Source organism: Cyprinus carpio, chromosome A25, assembly GCF_018340385.1.
Source record: "Cyprinus carpio isolate SPL01 chromosome A25, ASM1834038v1, whole genome shotgun sequence".
In the NCBI taxonomy this organism is placed as follows: domain Eukaryota; kingdom Metazoa; phylum Chordata; class Actinopteri; order Cypriniformes; family Cyprinidae; genus Cyprinus; species Cyprinus carpio.
The window spans coordinates 8788541-8805996 of record NC_056596.1 but is presented as its reverse complement, the minus strand read 5'-3'; the positions used below and the strand labels follow the sequence as shown (position 1 = coordinate 8805996).

The 17456-nt window shown below is 35.9% G+C and overlaps 2 protein-coding genes and 1 long non-coding RNA gene across 6 annotated transcripts in view; 1 reads left to right on the top strand and 2 right to left on the bottom strand.

Moving 5' to 3' along the window:
- Positions 1–4580: 4580 nt before the first annotated feature.
- LOC109050659 (fibroblast growth factor 4B) lies at positions 4581–10184 on the bottom strand. The gene is made up of 3 exons (XM_019068238.2): positions 9094–10184; positions 8321–8424; positions 4581–6692 (listed from the first exon to the last, which is right to left on the bottom strand). The coding sequence occupies exons 1-3, from the start codon at positions 9428–9430 to the stop codon at positions 6516–6518; spliced, it is 618 nt and encodes a 205-aa protein (XP_018923783.1). The 5' UTR covers positions 9431–10184; the 3' UTR covers positions 4581–6515.
- LOC122135577 overlaps positions 9632–17456 on the top strand; it is an 11564-nt gene continuing 3739 nt past the window's right edge. The window contains exons 1-4 of one of the 2 annotated variants that reach the window (XR_006153603.1): positions 9632–9763; positions 12810–13056; positions 13364–13646; positions 14890–15505. This is a non-coding gene — a long non-coding RNA (uncharacterized LOC122135577). Of the gene's footprint in view, positions 9764–12809; positions 13057–13363; positions 13647–14889; positions 15506–17456 lie in introns of those variants that run through there. The other variant, XR_006153602.1, reaches the window with a different exon arrangement.
- Positions 11462–17456, bottom strand: part of LOC109050832 (solute carrier family 45 member 3-like) — a 24033-nt gene continuing 18038 nt past the window's right edge. For all 3 annotated transcript variants that reach the window (XM_042715335.1, XM_042715337.1, XM_042715336.1), the window contains exons 3-6: positions 16253–17080; positions 13345–13610; positions 12790–13225; positions 11462–11997 (exon numbers count right to left, since the gene is read on the bottom strand). In XM_042715335.1, coding sequence (XP_042571269.1) covers positions 12806–13225; positions 13345–13610; positions 16253–17080 — 1514 coding nt within the window. In that variant the 3' untranslated portion in view covers positions 11462–11997; positions 12790–12805. The remainder of the gene's footprint in view (positions 11998–12789; positions 13226–13344; positions 13611–16252; positions 17081–17456) is intronic.

Sequence of the window (17456 nt, the reverse complement as noted above, 5' to 3'; positions counted from 1 at the left end):
CATGTGTTTTTACAGCACAGAACAGTCAATATCGAAGATATTCAGCTACTCTGAACTCATTTTAAGGTGTTTGTTAAGAAGACGTTTGAATTCATTTATTTTTGCAAACTCCTGCACCCAAATTGTGTTCTTAAAGGTAAACAATCTGTTGATGAAGGAAAGGATAGGCCTATATGGTTGGTTGTACATGCTGTTTGCCTCTTTTAAAATTACATAATCTCTAAAAACAAACATCAACAAGTCTAACTGATATCACTCCAATGCAAATGGCAACATCAGTTTTAAATAGATTGTCAGTATCTTTATCGTACTATTTGCTGTTTTTGTACTTTATTCTCATCATCATAAAGCATTAATGTAAAAAATCAGATTTCAAAAATGTAAAAATTTACATCACAACAACAGTTTAATCATATAATACATCAATTGTTTTATATAATGTGCTGGTAAACTTCTGAGAGACTAAATTTAAGAGATTTCATGGAAGAATCTGTGACACTCCAGCACATATATAACATTAACAAAGACAGGAAGCCAAGAAAATGTATTTTTAAAATCTTTTTATTGTTTGAATGCATTATATATATATATATATATATATATATATATATATATATATATATATATATATATATATATATATTACATTATGCATTGTACCTTTTACTGAGTAGAAATACTGGAAAAGATTAGCAAGAATAAAAAAAAATGTAAAAGTTTTTTTCACACATTTCATACATGTTTGAAACTAAGACATTTAAGTCTGGCTTATACTGACTGTATTTCATGATATTACCTACATCAATAAATGGAAAAGATTCTTGCACAGTTCTTATTAAAACAATGTCATTGCCACAGCATTGCAAGGTAGTTTATATTTTAACTGACTTAAAAAGGTGAAAGGACTGTCAAACTGACCTAAAATAGCTTCACCTGTTGAGGTCATGAAGCCCTAGATTGCATCATATAGAGATCTTTGGTTATATGGTTCCTTGAAACCATTTGGTTTCTTAAAGTTACATTAGAAGTTCTTTAGTTCAGTCTATTGGTTTTAGGAATCATCCAAAAAACGAAGGCCTCCTGGGTAGTTCAAAGATGGTTTTCATTGGTACAAGGCTGTAAAATCATTCACAAACATTTATTTTTAAGAGGTCAATTATTTGATCAGAATGGATCCTTTGGTGCAGCTTGCTTGTTTTTCTTCTGCTTTTTTAAATTTGGACTGACAGGGCTCTTGGAGAGCAGTATGTAAAGGGTCATCATCGTAGGTGATGGTTTCTTTAGAAACATTACTGCTGCGCTCATGCTCATGTCTTCAATTTGGTCTTTGATAATTAATGGTCCTTGACCTTGGATTCTCGAATCCCAAAGGATCAGATCAATATACTGGCTTCTTCTCCATCTGAGATGTGTTTTATGGTTGTTTGACTGCAAAGAATGATGTAATTCCTCAGTGTGGATTTTAGATCAACAAGCTTGATCATTGCATCATTCCTCCATGGACACATATTGTATTATATGTTTTAAAAACAGTCCTTATTAATGCAATCAACCTGAAGATAATAATTTGTTTTATTAAAGCTTTTTTAATTTTTTTTATTATTATTAAATTAGTTTTCATGATCAACTGATAAATGGAAAGTTTAAAAGAACAGCAATGATTTGAAATAGAAATCTTTTTGAACATTAACAAAAATTACCGACCCCAAACCTTAGAATCTTACTGTAATTACAAGTTATTTAGAATTGTCATTTTTAAATTAGTATTATTATTTTATTAGTTATTTATTAGGTATAATTTTTAGCTATAATAATTATATGTATATTAATCCATAATAATAGCAAAAGTCTTTAAAAACTTGTAAAATCAGATATTGTTTACAATATTGATAATAATAATACTTACTGAAATATGTGTTTTTAGTTGTATCCAAGCAAATTATATTATTATTTTTAATATAAAGTAGTGAGAAGCAATCCTTGCTTTTTTTCTTCAGTAAAATGTCTCCTTTATGAATTAAAAGAGCATCATAATGTTATTAAAACATTAAAAAAAATGTACTTAACTTACCTTTTGACTTTTGATAAATGGCTTTCCACATACTATTACTAAATTTCTTGATCAGGAAATATCCGCAAATGCTGATCAGTACAGCAAGGCATCTCACTGCTAGTTTATATAACTGGGATATTAGTTCAAAGGTCATGTTTGCCAACCAATAACTTTAAAGTTGATCACCTACAGCTGGCAGTTGTAAACAGGGGCCGGTCGCTTACAACCTTAGCCTAGTTTTGAAGGGGCACCAAATTAATACTTGGCACTATAGCCTAAATATTTTGCACCATAATTGTCATTTCTTTATTTTTTACTTTTTTAAGCCTTGTGTTTATATATATTCATCTTTATTTACAAAAATATATATTATGTTATTCACTTTCAGTGACAACGTATTTTTACCGTTAATTAAGGAAGAAAAGAAGTTAGTTTCAAGAATAAAAGGAAACTCAAGGCATTTCAGCACCACTTCTGCTCACGCATTCAAATTCACCTTGTCATTCATTTATTCAGTTATTTCCATTTTGACTAATAACTTTCTTCTTTATTGCTTATCTTATATTTAAAATATTTTATATTTCTAGTTTAAGAAAAATTACAGCTTACAAGATTAAAATGTCATTATTTTATTTATTGTTAATTTAAAGACGGAGGATGGTAATATTACATGAATAAATAATCAAAGCACAGATTTAAAAAAAAGAAATCATGCATTTCTGACTAACCCAACTAATACCATCCATATTTTTAACCCCCTACAAATCTTTCAAACCTGTTTAAATAAGAATACAATTTAATAATGATTAAAGTATAATGCAAAAACACAGAGGCTAAAAAACAACCTTTTATTTTCATTTCAGTAATACAGTTGGCTGCTGTGCACAGCACATACGTATAAAAATAAAAGGAAACATTTTCTTAATATATTAGAATTCTTACTCATTTTTTTTTCTTTTTTTTTTCAGAGAACAAAATGATTGGCAAAAAGTTTGTTGTTGCCAACAAATCGTACAATCATTTCAACAAACTGGAACTAAGGCAGAAGGTGAGGTATATGTTAGAAAATAGGAGGGGAATTTGGAGGGGGCGTCTGCCCCTCAGTGCAGGAATACAAAACTGAGAAAACACAAAGACTGCATACATACAAGGACACACACCCATGCACAATCCCTTACAATCATCTTGCAAGCCGCAAATGGGGCCATTTCAAAGCTGGAGACAAAGTACAGTACAAAGAAACTGGTGGATCTTACATGAGAAAAAGATGTTTCTATAAGCACTTAGTTTAGAGGGCTTAAATTCTAAATACACATTTCTGTCCATCATTTTGCATTAAAAACCATGCAAAATTCTATTAATTTAATCTAAGAATAAAGAGATCAGAAATGTGATAGAGGACAGGGGTACAGCGGAGATACATATCAATAAATTAACATAAGTCATCACATACATAAAAAAGCAGTCATTTCGACATTTTCATTGAAGCAATCACATTGCATGCCATATTTGGGGTACAAAGAATTAAATCCATAGCTGTCAATACTAATATATTCATATTTTCAACATAATACAGCTGAAAATCTCTCTTTATACCCAGAACATAAAAAATGACCATAGCCATAGACCATAGTTTTAATTTTGCTTAAACCGATTCTGATTCATTTTTTGTTCAACCTCAAGTCGTTCCAAACCTGTGGAACACATAAAAAAGTTTTCTTTTTATTTTTTTTATTTTTGTTCATACAATGAGAGTCAAAGGGGTCCAAAACATTTTTTTTAAATATCTTGTTTTACATTTCACAGAAGAAAGAATATCACACAGGTTTGGAACGACATGAGGGTGCGTAGTCTTCCTATTTCAGTGAAATATACCTTTAAGAAAAAAGTCACAAACACACTCCATGAGCATATTATCAGTGTACCTGGCTCAAACATCCCAGCCATAACTGTTATAAAAATAACATCCTTCTCCTTTGTAGCATTAAGATCAAGTAGAAGCAGTAATGCAAGAGAAATCAAGGTCGGTCTGTACTAGCTAGTACTGCAGTGATTATCAAACCTTTTATTCTCGCCTGCACATTGCAGCTGCGACAGAAATCCAACGTGTTCTAACATGAAGTGTTTTGCACGTGTTTTAGAGGTATTGAAGCAAAGATATGAACAGATCTTGATTGTTGCCGTGTGAGCAACAACTGCAACAAAAATGATGATGGAAATTAAAAGATTTTCTTTGAAAAATTAAAGCCTCAGTCTTTAACTGAATATTCTTAAAATAATGAAATATTATTTGACTTTAAAGGAGATTGCTGTTTTTGTAAAAGTATAGTTTTACTCAACCTCAGGCCATCTAAGATGTAGATGAGTTTTTTTCTTCTTCTTCTTAATTAAAACAGATTTGGAGAAAATTTGCATTACATCACTTGCTCACCAATGGATACTCTTTAGTGAATGGGTGCCGTCAGAGTGAGTTCATACAGCTGAGAAAAACATGACAATAATCCGCAGATAATCCATATTACTCCAGTCTATCAATTGATGTCTTGTGAAGTGAAAAGCTGTGTGTTTGTAATAAATCATCACATCAAATTCCACCAACATATTTGTTTTTAGAACTGTTTTTGCCTGTAAACAGTGCTTGATCTGTGCGTATTTCTCTAACTTTACAAGACGGATGGACTGGAGTCATGTGGATTACTTGTGGATTATTGTGATGTTTTTATCATCTGTTTGGATTCTGATTCTGACGGCACCCATTGACTGCAGAGGATCCATTGATAAGCAAGTGATGTAATGCTAAATTTATCCAACATTATGACACGGCTCTGTGGAATACTTGATTCTTATCGGTCAATCGCAACATTCCGAGGTATGTTATTCCCAGATAACAACCGCCAAACTGAATAACACACCGCTCATCCGGGTACTACTTATATGCTTAATGAGTCACTCCGCTATCGTTGACTGTCTGGCGCCATCTTGTGACTGAAAACACTTAACTAAGACATCAGCATTAATTTCAACATATATGGTAAAAACAAATCTTTTTAGCCATGTAATTAGCAGGATAATGTACATCCAGCCGGTTGTTATCTCAGAATAAACCCCTTCAGGCTGATGCAAGACTGATCACCCTGTCTGGGTTAATTCTGAGATAACAACCAGCTAGATATACATTATCCATTACTTATAGATAAACATTATTAATCTACATCTTGGATGGCCTATAAGGGTGAGTACATTTTCAGAAAATTTTAATTTTTTTGGGTGAACTATTCCTGTAATTCTATAACTAGAAAAAGTGGGGCGAGGCAAGGGGATCGCCTACAAATGCCGAAGTTCAATTCAATTTCAAGTGCGACTTGAACCAAATACCCTAGACAAAGTCAACTGACTTGGGAATTTAAGAGTGTGCACAGGTGTTCGGGTCTATGCTTGGTATTCAAACATAAAGTAATGAGCAAATTATGTTACCTCAAACAGATTAAGACAGTTGTATTGGTTTTTACATTCCAAAGACTTTTTGAGGTGGGAGTTCAAGTATGCAGTCAACATGTTGGTGTATGAGCCCTCACTAGAGATCACTGACTGTAGAAGTAAAACATAGACACCACTGACTAGTATCAATACATATCTATGATTAAAAAAAAAACAAAAAAAGTTTAATTGCACACTATATTTAATCTGAGAAGTAAAATGAGTGGTTTTATTATCACTAAGCAACAGTTATGCTATCGTATAATCATGCCACATAACTCAAGATTAATGCAATTCTATGCATTTCACAAGCTTGATCAGCATTCATTCAAATGGAAGCACCCAAACCTTTCAGGACTAGCCGTCCACAGACTTTCAGTCAAATTCTGAGCTTGCATGAGGCGTAAAATAGCCCTCTCTGAGTTGAACCCCCAATAAGGATGCATGCAATCAGTTTTTAAAGTCAGCTATTTAGTTGTTGATCTAAATATGGAACAAAAACCTCTTTCTTGCATGCATAAAAGGAGGCAAAATAGCAGAGGCTAAGGCACCACCTAATCATGAAAAACAAGTGCTGTTATTTCCCTAAACTGATATTTCTTTTTCCCTCCATAACTTTTTTCAATGCGGATGTGGCTCTTTGAGGTAATAAAAAGTATCCATTTCACTTCTAAAAGCTGAGGATGTTAGTCCAGTGCCCGGTAAGATTTACACCAGTTATGGCAAGCACCCATAAAAAGTGAGAAGGCAAAAAAGCTCCTCGATAATATTCATATTAGAAATCATAAGCAGCAAAGAATGGCATGTACACAAAGTTCAGACACAAAGTAAGCTACCGAAATATACATATATTATTATTATTATTTCAATGAGAATAAATACAATAAGTATTATTTTAGTTCTTTGCAGTTCACCTCTTAGCATGTTTGGGTTACCTGCAAGAACATCAAACATGTGCAAATGATTGTGTTATTGCCAGGTTTGCTCATAAACGTGGGAGGAAATGTGTGACGGTCATTGCTGGGGAAGCCTTGTAGCCTCGCTTCAAGCGGCCATGTTTGCTGAGGGCGATATAAAAGCCCTTGTAAATGGAAGACTCGTATGCGTTGTAATTGTTGGGCAGCAGTGTCTCCTTGAACTTGCACTCGTCACGGAAGGCCCTCTAAAAATGGTATGGATTAGATAGTTAGTTTGGTATTACTCCTCCCATCCTCCTTCTAAACCACTTCTCCATCACATACTCTCTATACACCCTCCTTTCTAATCTAACTCGGGTAAAATGCATTAAAAATCACAAAGCAACACTAGTTCATTTTACACGAGTAATGAACCAATTGACAAAACCCAGGCAATTAATTTCCAGTTTCCATAGAATTCAATGAGAATGAATTTTTTCACAATCGCCACACAGCATGCACCTGGATTGAATGTTAGATTCTTTAAGGCCCATACTCCTTCAGATGGAGATGCCAATCAGATGAACATCAAAAAAAGGCAAACTTATCAGTCCATCAGTTTTATCTTCAATTTCTATTGTGTATAAATGACTGACTGTGCCAACAGCATAAATCTTTTAAGTGACTTTAATTAACAGATTTAAAAAATCTAAAGAATCTTTTTTTTCCAATGGAAAGAATCTTTTGTGGAATGGAAAGGTTCAGTGGAACTCTCAGTGCCAATAAAAAAACATTTATTATTTTTAAGAGCGCATATCATCAAAAGAGATAATGTGTTACTCTGGGTGAGATCTGGCATCTAAATAATCCCAGTTCAAAGTAGGTCATTTTACATTCAAGCCATGCACATCATCACAGCTCATATGAGCCAACAGTTATTAAAAATGAATGACAAGCCAAAGTAGCCTACTGAATGTAACATCAAGTGCAGCTGAGGAATCAAGACATTTCCAAACCGAATGACATATTCCAGACCATGATGCTCATATCTGAGCATCTTTAAAATTAATCAAAGGAAAATGTATACATTTAGTTCAATGACTTGATGTGACTATTCTCGTCAGAATCTATATATATATATTTTTTAATACATTAAAATTCTTTTGATTTCACCTTTTGACACCATCGTGCAAACTGTTCCATTTCCACACAAACACATTTTTGGCACGGTACAATTACAAACTGTTTGTTTGATGGTTGGATAATGATGTTCAAGTAGACTACAGTAGCCTATCAAAAGGCTGTTGTCCAGTTGAAAAAAAATATGCCTAGGCCTACATGTCCTTCTAGTATATGTTTACCTACAGTATATCAGGCATTCAGTCACTAGTCTGCAAGGTTATGTACATTCTAATCCTTATTTCTTAGCACCAGCACATAACAGTCATAAATGTCGGGTGGTGTTGTGACCTTTAATGAAAGGACAATTTTGTATTACATCAACATATATATATATATATATATATATATATATATATATATATATATATATATATATATATATATATATATTATGAAACCAACTTAAGACATTAAAAAAACTTATTTTAATTGTGTACTCACATGTATTCAAAGTACATAGAAAATATTTAAGCACGTTATCTTAATGGTTACACCACTTGACATTTTAGAGCCGTTAAATAAATACATCAATATATATTTTTTTATGAAACCAACCAGACATTCAAAGACTACATTCTAATAGAACTTGCCACTAAACTTGGCATTTTATCACCTCAGACTAGATGAATCCTTATTTCAAGACTTCAAGACTGAAGTGGCATTTTCTGCACAATACAATGAAATCAAACGACATACATCAAGGCATACCTACCGTTCCGTATAACCTTCCACGGCTGCTCATTGCGACAAACAGCTTGCTTTTCACTCCGTATAGACTAACCACTCCTCTCTCTACCGCTGAGATTTCTATAAGACCTGATTGAACAGAACATCAGTGTTACATACATGACAATGTGGCACATGGCAGCTCATTTACTCAAACGGTAGGATGCGTTCTGCACAAGTGGGTGGATCCAGGGGATGCACAGAGCCTTTGTTCTGCATTTTCTCCCATGCTGGCTCATTTCTTATAATGTGACATGGAAAAAAAAAAAGCCCTGCAGTTCTGGCATGTACGACAAGCAGATGGACGCTGTGTAAAATTAGTTGCCGTCTAAATTCGTCCAAGCATTCGTATCATGTTTGAGCCTCGTGAAATTCAGCAGTGATCGACACTAGGGTTTATTTTAATAGATATGTCATGGCTTTAGGACACATGCAACAATAATAGTAATAGGGGCCTAATAATAATAATAATAATAAATAATAATAATAAAAATAATGATAAATATCCTACAATATATATTAAATTAAACATAATTATATATCCTACTGTGTTGATCATAGCTTAGTTAGGGGAATTTCATAACTATGAGGATATCTATATTTCATTATGTTTTGTTGATTTACCTGTTTTAATATATATAGAAAGATATATAAATATATATATTTTAATATATATAGAGAGAGAGAGAGAGAGAGAGAGCTGTCATTCTCCATCCCTGGTATTACGCGTCATGCATGACATTTCTGGATGCAACTCACTGTACTGGTTCTCATTATGGACACCGTTTATCCTTCCGTCTGGCAGGACCTGCAGGTGAAACCCAATGCCCACGTTGCAGTACAGCCTCCGCACTCTCTTAATGCCCTGCAAATAGTCACGCTCCCAGTTCAGGTCCGATTTCTCCACCGAGATCCCCAAAACGGAGCGGGAGAAGAGTGTCTCCCACCTTTTCTCCAGTGAAGTTGCATTAGTCCTGATCGAGGTGGGGTAGGAGGACACGATCCCAAGCAGAAAGCCCAGCAGAATAACCGCAGTCCACGTCCAGCGCCCGCTGCTCTCGCACATACTGATGAGGAACCTTTGCGCAGTGGCCATCCGGTTTACCCTCGGGGCACGTGGTCAAAATTAATGCCCCTAAAAATACCACTCTTGTTTTTCTTCTTTCGGCATGGTGGCAGGGGCTTATTTTTGGAAGGCAGGTCGGGGCTGCGAGCGTGTAACGCAATAAGCCCCTCGGCAGATGAGAAGAGCAGGGCGGCAGAGCTTGAGCTGGTGGCGGTGGCGGCGATGATGATTACCATGTTTCACCTCTCTGGACGGGGAGCACCACACACTCACCAAAATGCAAGCTCACCTTGCCTGGGAGATCTTCGGGATGACATCACTCACCTTCAGGATGACATCATGCTGACCTCACCGCCGCCGGGGGTCAGTTTGAACGTCAAAACCCAATCGCTGTCAATCCACGCGAGCGGCACCGGGGAGAGCGAGCGCGAGAGTGAGCGGGAGAGAATATGGGGCGTGATGGGCTTCGTTGGCAGCTCCCAAATTGGACCGGGGGTCATATGCCTGACGGGCCGCTTCCTTATTTAGAAGGAACGTGTAAAAACAGGCCAGTTGTCACCGCGGAGCCGTGTCAATCTGGCAAAACACTTCCTGCGCTGTTTGCTCTGGAAGCTTTCACTAAGCTATATTTTTAATATGCCCCTTGATTTATTAATCTGGGTAAAAACACACAGGCTAGTTGGACGTAACGCTCGTCCGAGCGCGAACTGAACTCCTAACGCGTAACTAAGTGACTAAGCACTGATAGATAGATAGATAGATAGATAGATAGATAGATAGATAGATAGATAGATAGATAGATAGATAGATAGATAGATAGATAGATAGATAATTTACACCTGGCATGTAAACAAAAATTAAAGACAGTAGGCTATGTGTCCAACAGGTGGCGCTGTGTCATTATGTTAAAATGTCAAGCGCATCCAATACTCAAGAGTCACTCAAATTGAGTGTGCTACGTATTTTTTTAAATGTATTTTATGTTATCTATTACTATTATTATGATTATTTATGCATAGCTGTACAGTGCGAGGTCCCAGTATGGTCAAATATTTAATACCTAGCTTTGTTAATAACTTCTAAGATTCTTTTGTAGAAAGTAATAGGCTATTTTTTTTTTATTTCCTTGATATTTGAGACTGACATCAAAACTCACCACTTCTCAGATTTAATTAACCTAAATCAGTCAAAATATTAATTATGATTATTAGATTATCATTTAAATCAACCAACAGGAGCAATAAGTTTCTTCACTATCATCATTGTTTAAAAATGTAAAATAACATAGACCAGACTCCTAGTAACTGGTATCTTTATATTAGTTTTTTTTTTAATCATAAATAAATGTAAACAAATAATAATTTATAAAAACAAATATTTCTCCGAATTCTTTTTTTAGCTTTGGCCTAAAGTAATGAATAAACTATAATTAAAACCGAGTCAGAGATAATCCCTATGGACGCCATATAAAGTGCAATGAAGTTTTGTTTTTTTCCATGCAAAATCCTGACCCATTTATCTACAGCATTAATTGTTCAAGCACTTCAGAAGTCTAATTCAAGGAACAGAAGAGAATGTTGAGTAGTTGCGTGCGGCAGCATCAGTTCACATGGATCCACTTCATAACATGACACTGCACTAATTTACAGAAATGAGTTTGATGTCATTTCTTTAGTTAGAAAGTTTTGTCCTCTGTTGACACCAAAAGATTAACCAAACACCATGTAAACATTCAGGAAAAAAATTGAGTTTGCAATTTTTTTTTTCTAATATAATAAATATTTAATTAAATGTGAAGTATATTGTCCATTTGGAAATTATTGGATAGTGAAAATTATTTATATACGCCACTACTGAGGTGACAAACAGGATTAATGCAAAACAGAATGACATCATCTGAAACCTTTCAGTAAAACATAATTGCCCATGGCATTAGTTTAATGTAAATCATGCAGAAACAATATCTGAATTTAAGCTGTAAACAATTGACGTGCTGCATTAGATTTGACAATTCACCACTTTAAATAGTTCATCCAAATAAAAAAAGAAAAAATATCAGCATTTAAATATCAGTACCTCTTTTATTACTGACTGATGATTCTTCAACTGGACAAGAAGTTTATCCTGAGAATTTTGAAAATTTTTAACAAAGTCAAACCCTGTAGCACTCATACACATAAAGCTCCACACACACACTCTCTGACCAATGGTGAGTGTACTTACAGATGCATTACTTAAATAAAACATTTTTTTTACAGTTTTTAAAAGTAACCTACTGTGCTATTAGTCTTGGTTACTGACCAAGATTTCAAGTAAAAAAAATAAAATAAAAATAAGACACTTTTGTTTGACAAACAAGTCAAACAAGGTTATAGTACTACATAAATACAGACCTCGCCAAAACGAGTTGCTTATAAATTCCCATAGGGATATAAATATATGTATATATTATCAATATAAAAATATATATACAATAAAATAGTTCTTTACAAAGAATCTTTATAACACAACAGGAATTACATCAAGTCCATTTTGATGTGTCCATGGGTCCCATAGAGGTCTAAGAAAGCACAATTAATCCTCACAGCAAGCATGACCTATGAAGAAAAAGGATAAACAATGCAGTCAGCAAAATGTAGTACAAAGGATTTGCAAGCCTTGCATTAGAAAAAGCAAACACTTGTCTAAGAAAGGATTGGTGCAGAGCCCCTTAACGGACAAAGATGTTAAAAAAATACTACTACTAATAAAAATATGATTTGAGAAGAAAAATAGTATTCCCTTGCAAAAGTATTGCATTTACCCAAGAAACTTTGTATTATCTCGCAAAACATGTTCTCTCTTGCAAAGGTATTGCATTCCCCCAAGAAACTTTGCAATTTGCATTATCTTAAAAAAGTATTGCATTCCCTTGAGAAACTTTTCATTCTCTAGCAAAACATTCACGTTCTCTTGCAAAAATATTGTTCCCCTGAGAAACTTTGCGTTCTGTCACGAAACATTTGTGTTTTCTCCTAAAAAGTATTGCGTTCCCCCCAAAAAGCATTACATTCTCCTAGAAAAGTATTGTGTTCCCCTGAGAAACTTTGCGTTCCATCGCAAAACATTTGTGTTCTCTCACTAAAGTATTGCATTCCCCGGAGAAGTGCTGTATTTGCAAGGAAAACATTTGCATTTTTTCACCATCTTCATATTATTTCCATCACAAAAGTTTTGTGAGCGAACGCAAAGTTTCTCAGGAGAACCCAATACTTTTGGAAGAGAAAGCAAAGAGAATTGAAATATAGTTTTTACTCCCATCTCATTTTTTTTTAACCATCACTTTCTGTAGAATAGTCAGTGACATTTAACATGATGCTTAGTCTAAGGTGAACTGTGAAATGACTCACATGATTACTGCTGCTTTCAGCTTCTGAGGTCCTTTTGGTCAAAGATAATGTGGGTGGCAAAATAGATGCCAATGGCGCTAAAGATGGCAGACGAGGCGATGTACGTGGTGACGGACTCTGTGAACTGGACGATCATGCCCATGAAGAGGGTAGGGAAGACCTGAGAGAGAAGGAAGGTGCTGTCCAGAATGGCAAAGTCAAGTCCTACCCCACGTTTCCCAAAATCCTCTGACTCCAGACCAAGGGCGGCACCGTTCTGATGCAGAGGTGGGTAATACTCTGGTTCATCTCCACTGTAAGAAACATGCCCATTGGAAATGTCACTCTTGTGGTTGAGATCTCCAGGGCCGTTGTCTAGTGTCAGACAAACAGAATCTCTTGTGATGGTGAATCCATTTGTGTGCCCTTTTTTGGTTTTGCTGTTTTGCATGTACACCTGAAGGATGTTAGTGATGAGAAGCAAGTGAGACATATGTTACAAATATATCTAGTTTTTATTATTGATTAAGTCTATATAAAAAAGAGAGAAAATATATGTAAATATGAAATGCCTACCTCTTTCTCTTTGTGGTAGTGGCAGGTAAGCGTGTAAGGCAGTGTCTGCAGCGTTGCATAGGCAAAGCCAGTGAGGGCCGACATAGCCGTGACCAACAGGACGCTCTTGGACAAGCAGATGACCAGAGCGGAGATGGTGAAACACACCATGCTGCTCAAATAGACCACCCTGGACCCAAAGAGATGCACCAGCCTGCTCATGACCAGCGAGAAGAAGGTTGAGGTAGCGCACTGCAGGAACAGACCCAGGCTGCCCATACGGATACCTGGAGGGGGGATGGTAGAGAATTTCAGAGAAACAGGTTGGTGAATTTCAAGATTGCACAGATATTTTTGTATAGTGGCACTTAAAAATATTTCAGTGTTGTTTATAGCAACATACCTGAAAAAAAACATATTATATATATTTGGGGTCAGTAAGTTTTTTTCTGAAAGAAATTTATACTTTTCTTCAGCAAAAATTACTTAAGAATGAATTAAGTTGTCAAAAGTGAAAAAAAGCTATTATGCTACAAAATTTTATTTCAAATAAATACTGTTCTTGTGAAATTTTTAGTTATTAAATTCTGAAAACAAAATCACGGTTTCCACAAAAATATTAAACAGCACTGTTTTACAACATATATCCGAAATATGTCTTGAGCAGAAAAATAGCATATTAGACTGATTTCTGATGAACTGCCGTTAACTGAAAAATGAGTGTTTACTATTGTCATTTTGCATTACTGACACACTGTTTTCCTAATTAATGTTGTTCAGTTGCTTTGACACAATCTGTATTGTTAAAAGCGCTATATAAATAAAGGTGACTTGACTTGGATCACGTGACACTGAAAACTGGAGTAATGGCTGCTGAAAATTCAGCTTTGCGTCACAGGAATAAATTACCTGTTAAAATATATCACATTAATGATCAAACAAATGCAGCCTTGGTGAGCAAAAGAGACTTCCTTCAAAAATCTTACTGATTCCATACACTGATAATATACAGTGAGCTGGTAATTATCACAAAATAGCGTAAATTCAAAGGACACCGGTGGGCTCACCATTCTTTCCAACAGCTGCATGTCCAGGTAAACAACAATCCCCAGCCCTTGTGGTTTTGACAGATGAGGTCATTTCATACTGTTTGCTTTGCCCATTTGAGCATAATGGAGAATGTTGCCTTTGAATAAATCCTATTAGTGATGTTTACTAAGGCATGTGTTTGCAGGCTTTGGCGTTGTACTTCAAACAAGCCAGGAACTTTCCTCAGAGAAGGAATTCATCATTTAAAGCCGAGATATGTTCACTGTATTGAACAACTATCTCAAACACTTTTTGTTACATGGGGCACAGTTTGCGGTCGACTGCATTGACAAGACTTCATTTGTTTGCACACTGATCTTGACCACATCTGTCAAAATGTTTTGCTAAAGGAGCTTTCTGCTGGTGTCAAAGCTCAGTGGGAGAGGTCCAGATGCTAGCTTAACATGATGTAGATTTTGTAAGCTAGTTGTTGATAAGCTAAAGACATGCATTTGTTTTTATGAACATTGCTGGAAGCTCAAGCACAAGGCTGACAGAGGCCACATGTGGAGGTGAATACAAGTTCATGGCATAGAGACAGACAATCTGGCCAGAGGACGGAAATGAGAGACCACCAACAGCAGGAAAACAAGTTTATGGACAGTTTTAAAAAAAACCTGCCTTTTGACCGCAGACAGGGAAATGAAGTGAAGGTAATGTTTATTATTATGCTTAACTCCATGAAACAAACACTGATATCCTTTATATTCATTCTTGCTATCTAATCAGAGCCTCCAGACAAAACTGAAAATCTATGTACAAATATTAACCAATAAAATGTCCCTTAACATTAACAAAACATTAGGAACGCCTCTGAGTGGGAATGCATTAAGCATGAGTCAGAGAGCGTCTGTGAAATAAATAATATCATTAATCTCTTGGGAAATCAAACATTTCATGACCTGCTTGAAATGCAACATTATGATAAAACCGTTCTGGATTCAGATTGCTCAGTACATTGGAAAAGTTCTACTAAGGAACTTACTGCCCTATTACTAAACACCTAGCTGCAACTGCTCCCCATTGACTTTAATTGTATGGACAAAAAAGCTGAAAAATTCATCAAAACATCCTTTTTTGTTTTCCACAAAAGAAAGTATGTATTTCTGAATGATATTCAAATTGAAAAAAATAATTAGACCATGAAAAGTAGGCATTAACTTTATTTTCTGTATTAATTTTGCGAAATATTTCAAATTGAAAAAAATAATTAGATCAGTAGGCACAAGACCTGCATTTTGATTAAATTATGGCTAGTAATTATCAAATTGCAAAGATATATTGATACAATGAATGGATATTCAAATTGAAAAAAATAATTAGACCATGAAAAGTAGGCATTGTTGTTTTTAATTAAAGAAAATAAAAATTGTTGTTTGTAATGAATGGCACTAAAATATATCGTTATTTTATACATATGCTTTTCATCCCTATTCTGAATACTGTTAAATTTAAATAATTTGTTGTGTTAAGAAAAGAACTATATGTTTATAGTGTTTATAATGTTTGTAAATGTTTAGTTTTATTTATCTGTATTTTACAATATTTCTTAAAATAATAATATGTGATTTGTACACCGTTTGCAACTTATACGTGTTTTTTTTTTCTCTCTCTGCAATGCAGTTTTTACCCAAATTATTTTTTTTCTAAATCGAGCAGCCCTATACAAGTCCCAATATGAGTTTACAAAAACAATTACTAGATTAAACAGAACAATAACCTACAAGGCTAAGTGACATTAGCAGACAAAGATGAATCACACTTATGAATCCCTCACAATAAAGACTACAAATGTGCATTAAGAAAGTAAATGGGGTCAATTTTGATATTACTTACTAACCTTCATCATAGCGTTGCCTGAGAATGGTACCCGGAGCGGCACTGGGAACTCCTTCGTACAGTCCCTCGCCGACAAAATCTGTGTAGAAGAGCATGAAGGACATGACACCCATCCAGCTGCAGAGCTGTGCCAAACACAGCTGTCGCATGACACGTGGCACGTGGCAGTAGCTGCGATAAATGGCCGGTGTCATGGACCAGCAAGTCCTGAGCAGGCACATGAGTGGGCCGGACTTCAGAGCCCGCAGCTTACACTGAAACAGATAGCAGCATGAGCGTGGAAAAAAACGTCCGGGCTCCGACGGCACCAGTTCCAGGGTGGATGAGGGTTCCTCGGACACCTTCATTGTCACTAACACGCTGACCACAAAGATGAGGATGAGGAGGGAGAACAAGCACTCAGCCTGACCACCCAGGTAGAAGGAGAGGAGCCCACCGCTCCAGTCCAGGGCAGGTAGCAAATAGCCTATGCAACCTCCAAGGCTTACCATGAAGGAGAACATAGCAAAAGCCTGTCCGCAGTCATCCCTTTCACGGTACAGGTCCGAGAGTAACGCCTCCAGTGGCGTAAAGCACACCTGTCCGCAGAAGTCCAATAGGCCCACACCTAGGATGAGCAGGCCCACCTGGAGAGCCTGGTTGCGACTGGTGCTGCCCCAGCTCAGGTTGGCAGCCAACACGTCAGCATGTGGTATGATAAAAAGGGCTAGGAGAACTCCCAATGACAGCAACCATATGAAGGGTCGCCGTCGGCCATAGCTGCTGTTGCAGTGATCACTGGCTGAGCCAATCAGGGGGATGAAGAGAAGTCCCAGGACAGGTCCAATACCTAATGAAAAAGTATACGAATATTAAAAAAAGAAATGTTTTTTATGTTACTGGAGACAACATTTATGTCAGAGAATCACAGCCATGGCCTCTATCTTTTGGCTTCGTCTTCAGCCTGCTGTAATGCTGCCTGTAGTTTAAGGTGACCAGTATCTGGCTCTGGTCCCTCATCCCCACAGCTTTCTAATTAAAGCAGATGACTCAGTGCACTGGTCAGGCAATGATTCCCATTTCAATTCATGTCTTGATCTTCAGCAGCTATTTTTATTCAAGTGCGTGGTGGAATGATGACCTGAACATGCTCAAAATGCAATTAAAAGTTCACTGGAGTCAATTTACTCAGTGCACACTGTAAAAATCTTAGTACGTTTAATGGT

Coding starts and splice junctions, on each gene's coding strand:
- LOC109050659 (XM_019068238.2), bottom strand. CDS start 9,430: ATGGCCACTGCGCAAAGGTTCCTCATCAGTATGTGCGAGAGCAGCGGG. Junction 8,425..9,093: donor CCATAATGAGAACCAGTACA/GTGAGTTGCATC, acceptor CTGTTCAATCAG/GTCTTATAGAAATCTCAGCG. Junction 6,693..8,320: donor GTGGAAGGTTATACGGAACG/GTAGGTATGCCT, acceptor TACCATTTTTAG/AGGGCCTTCCGTGACGAGTG.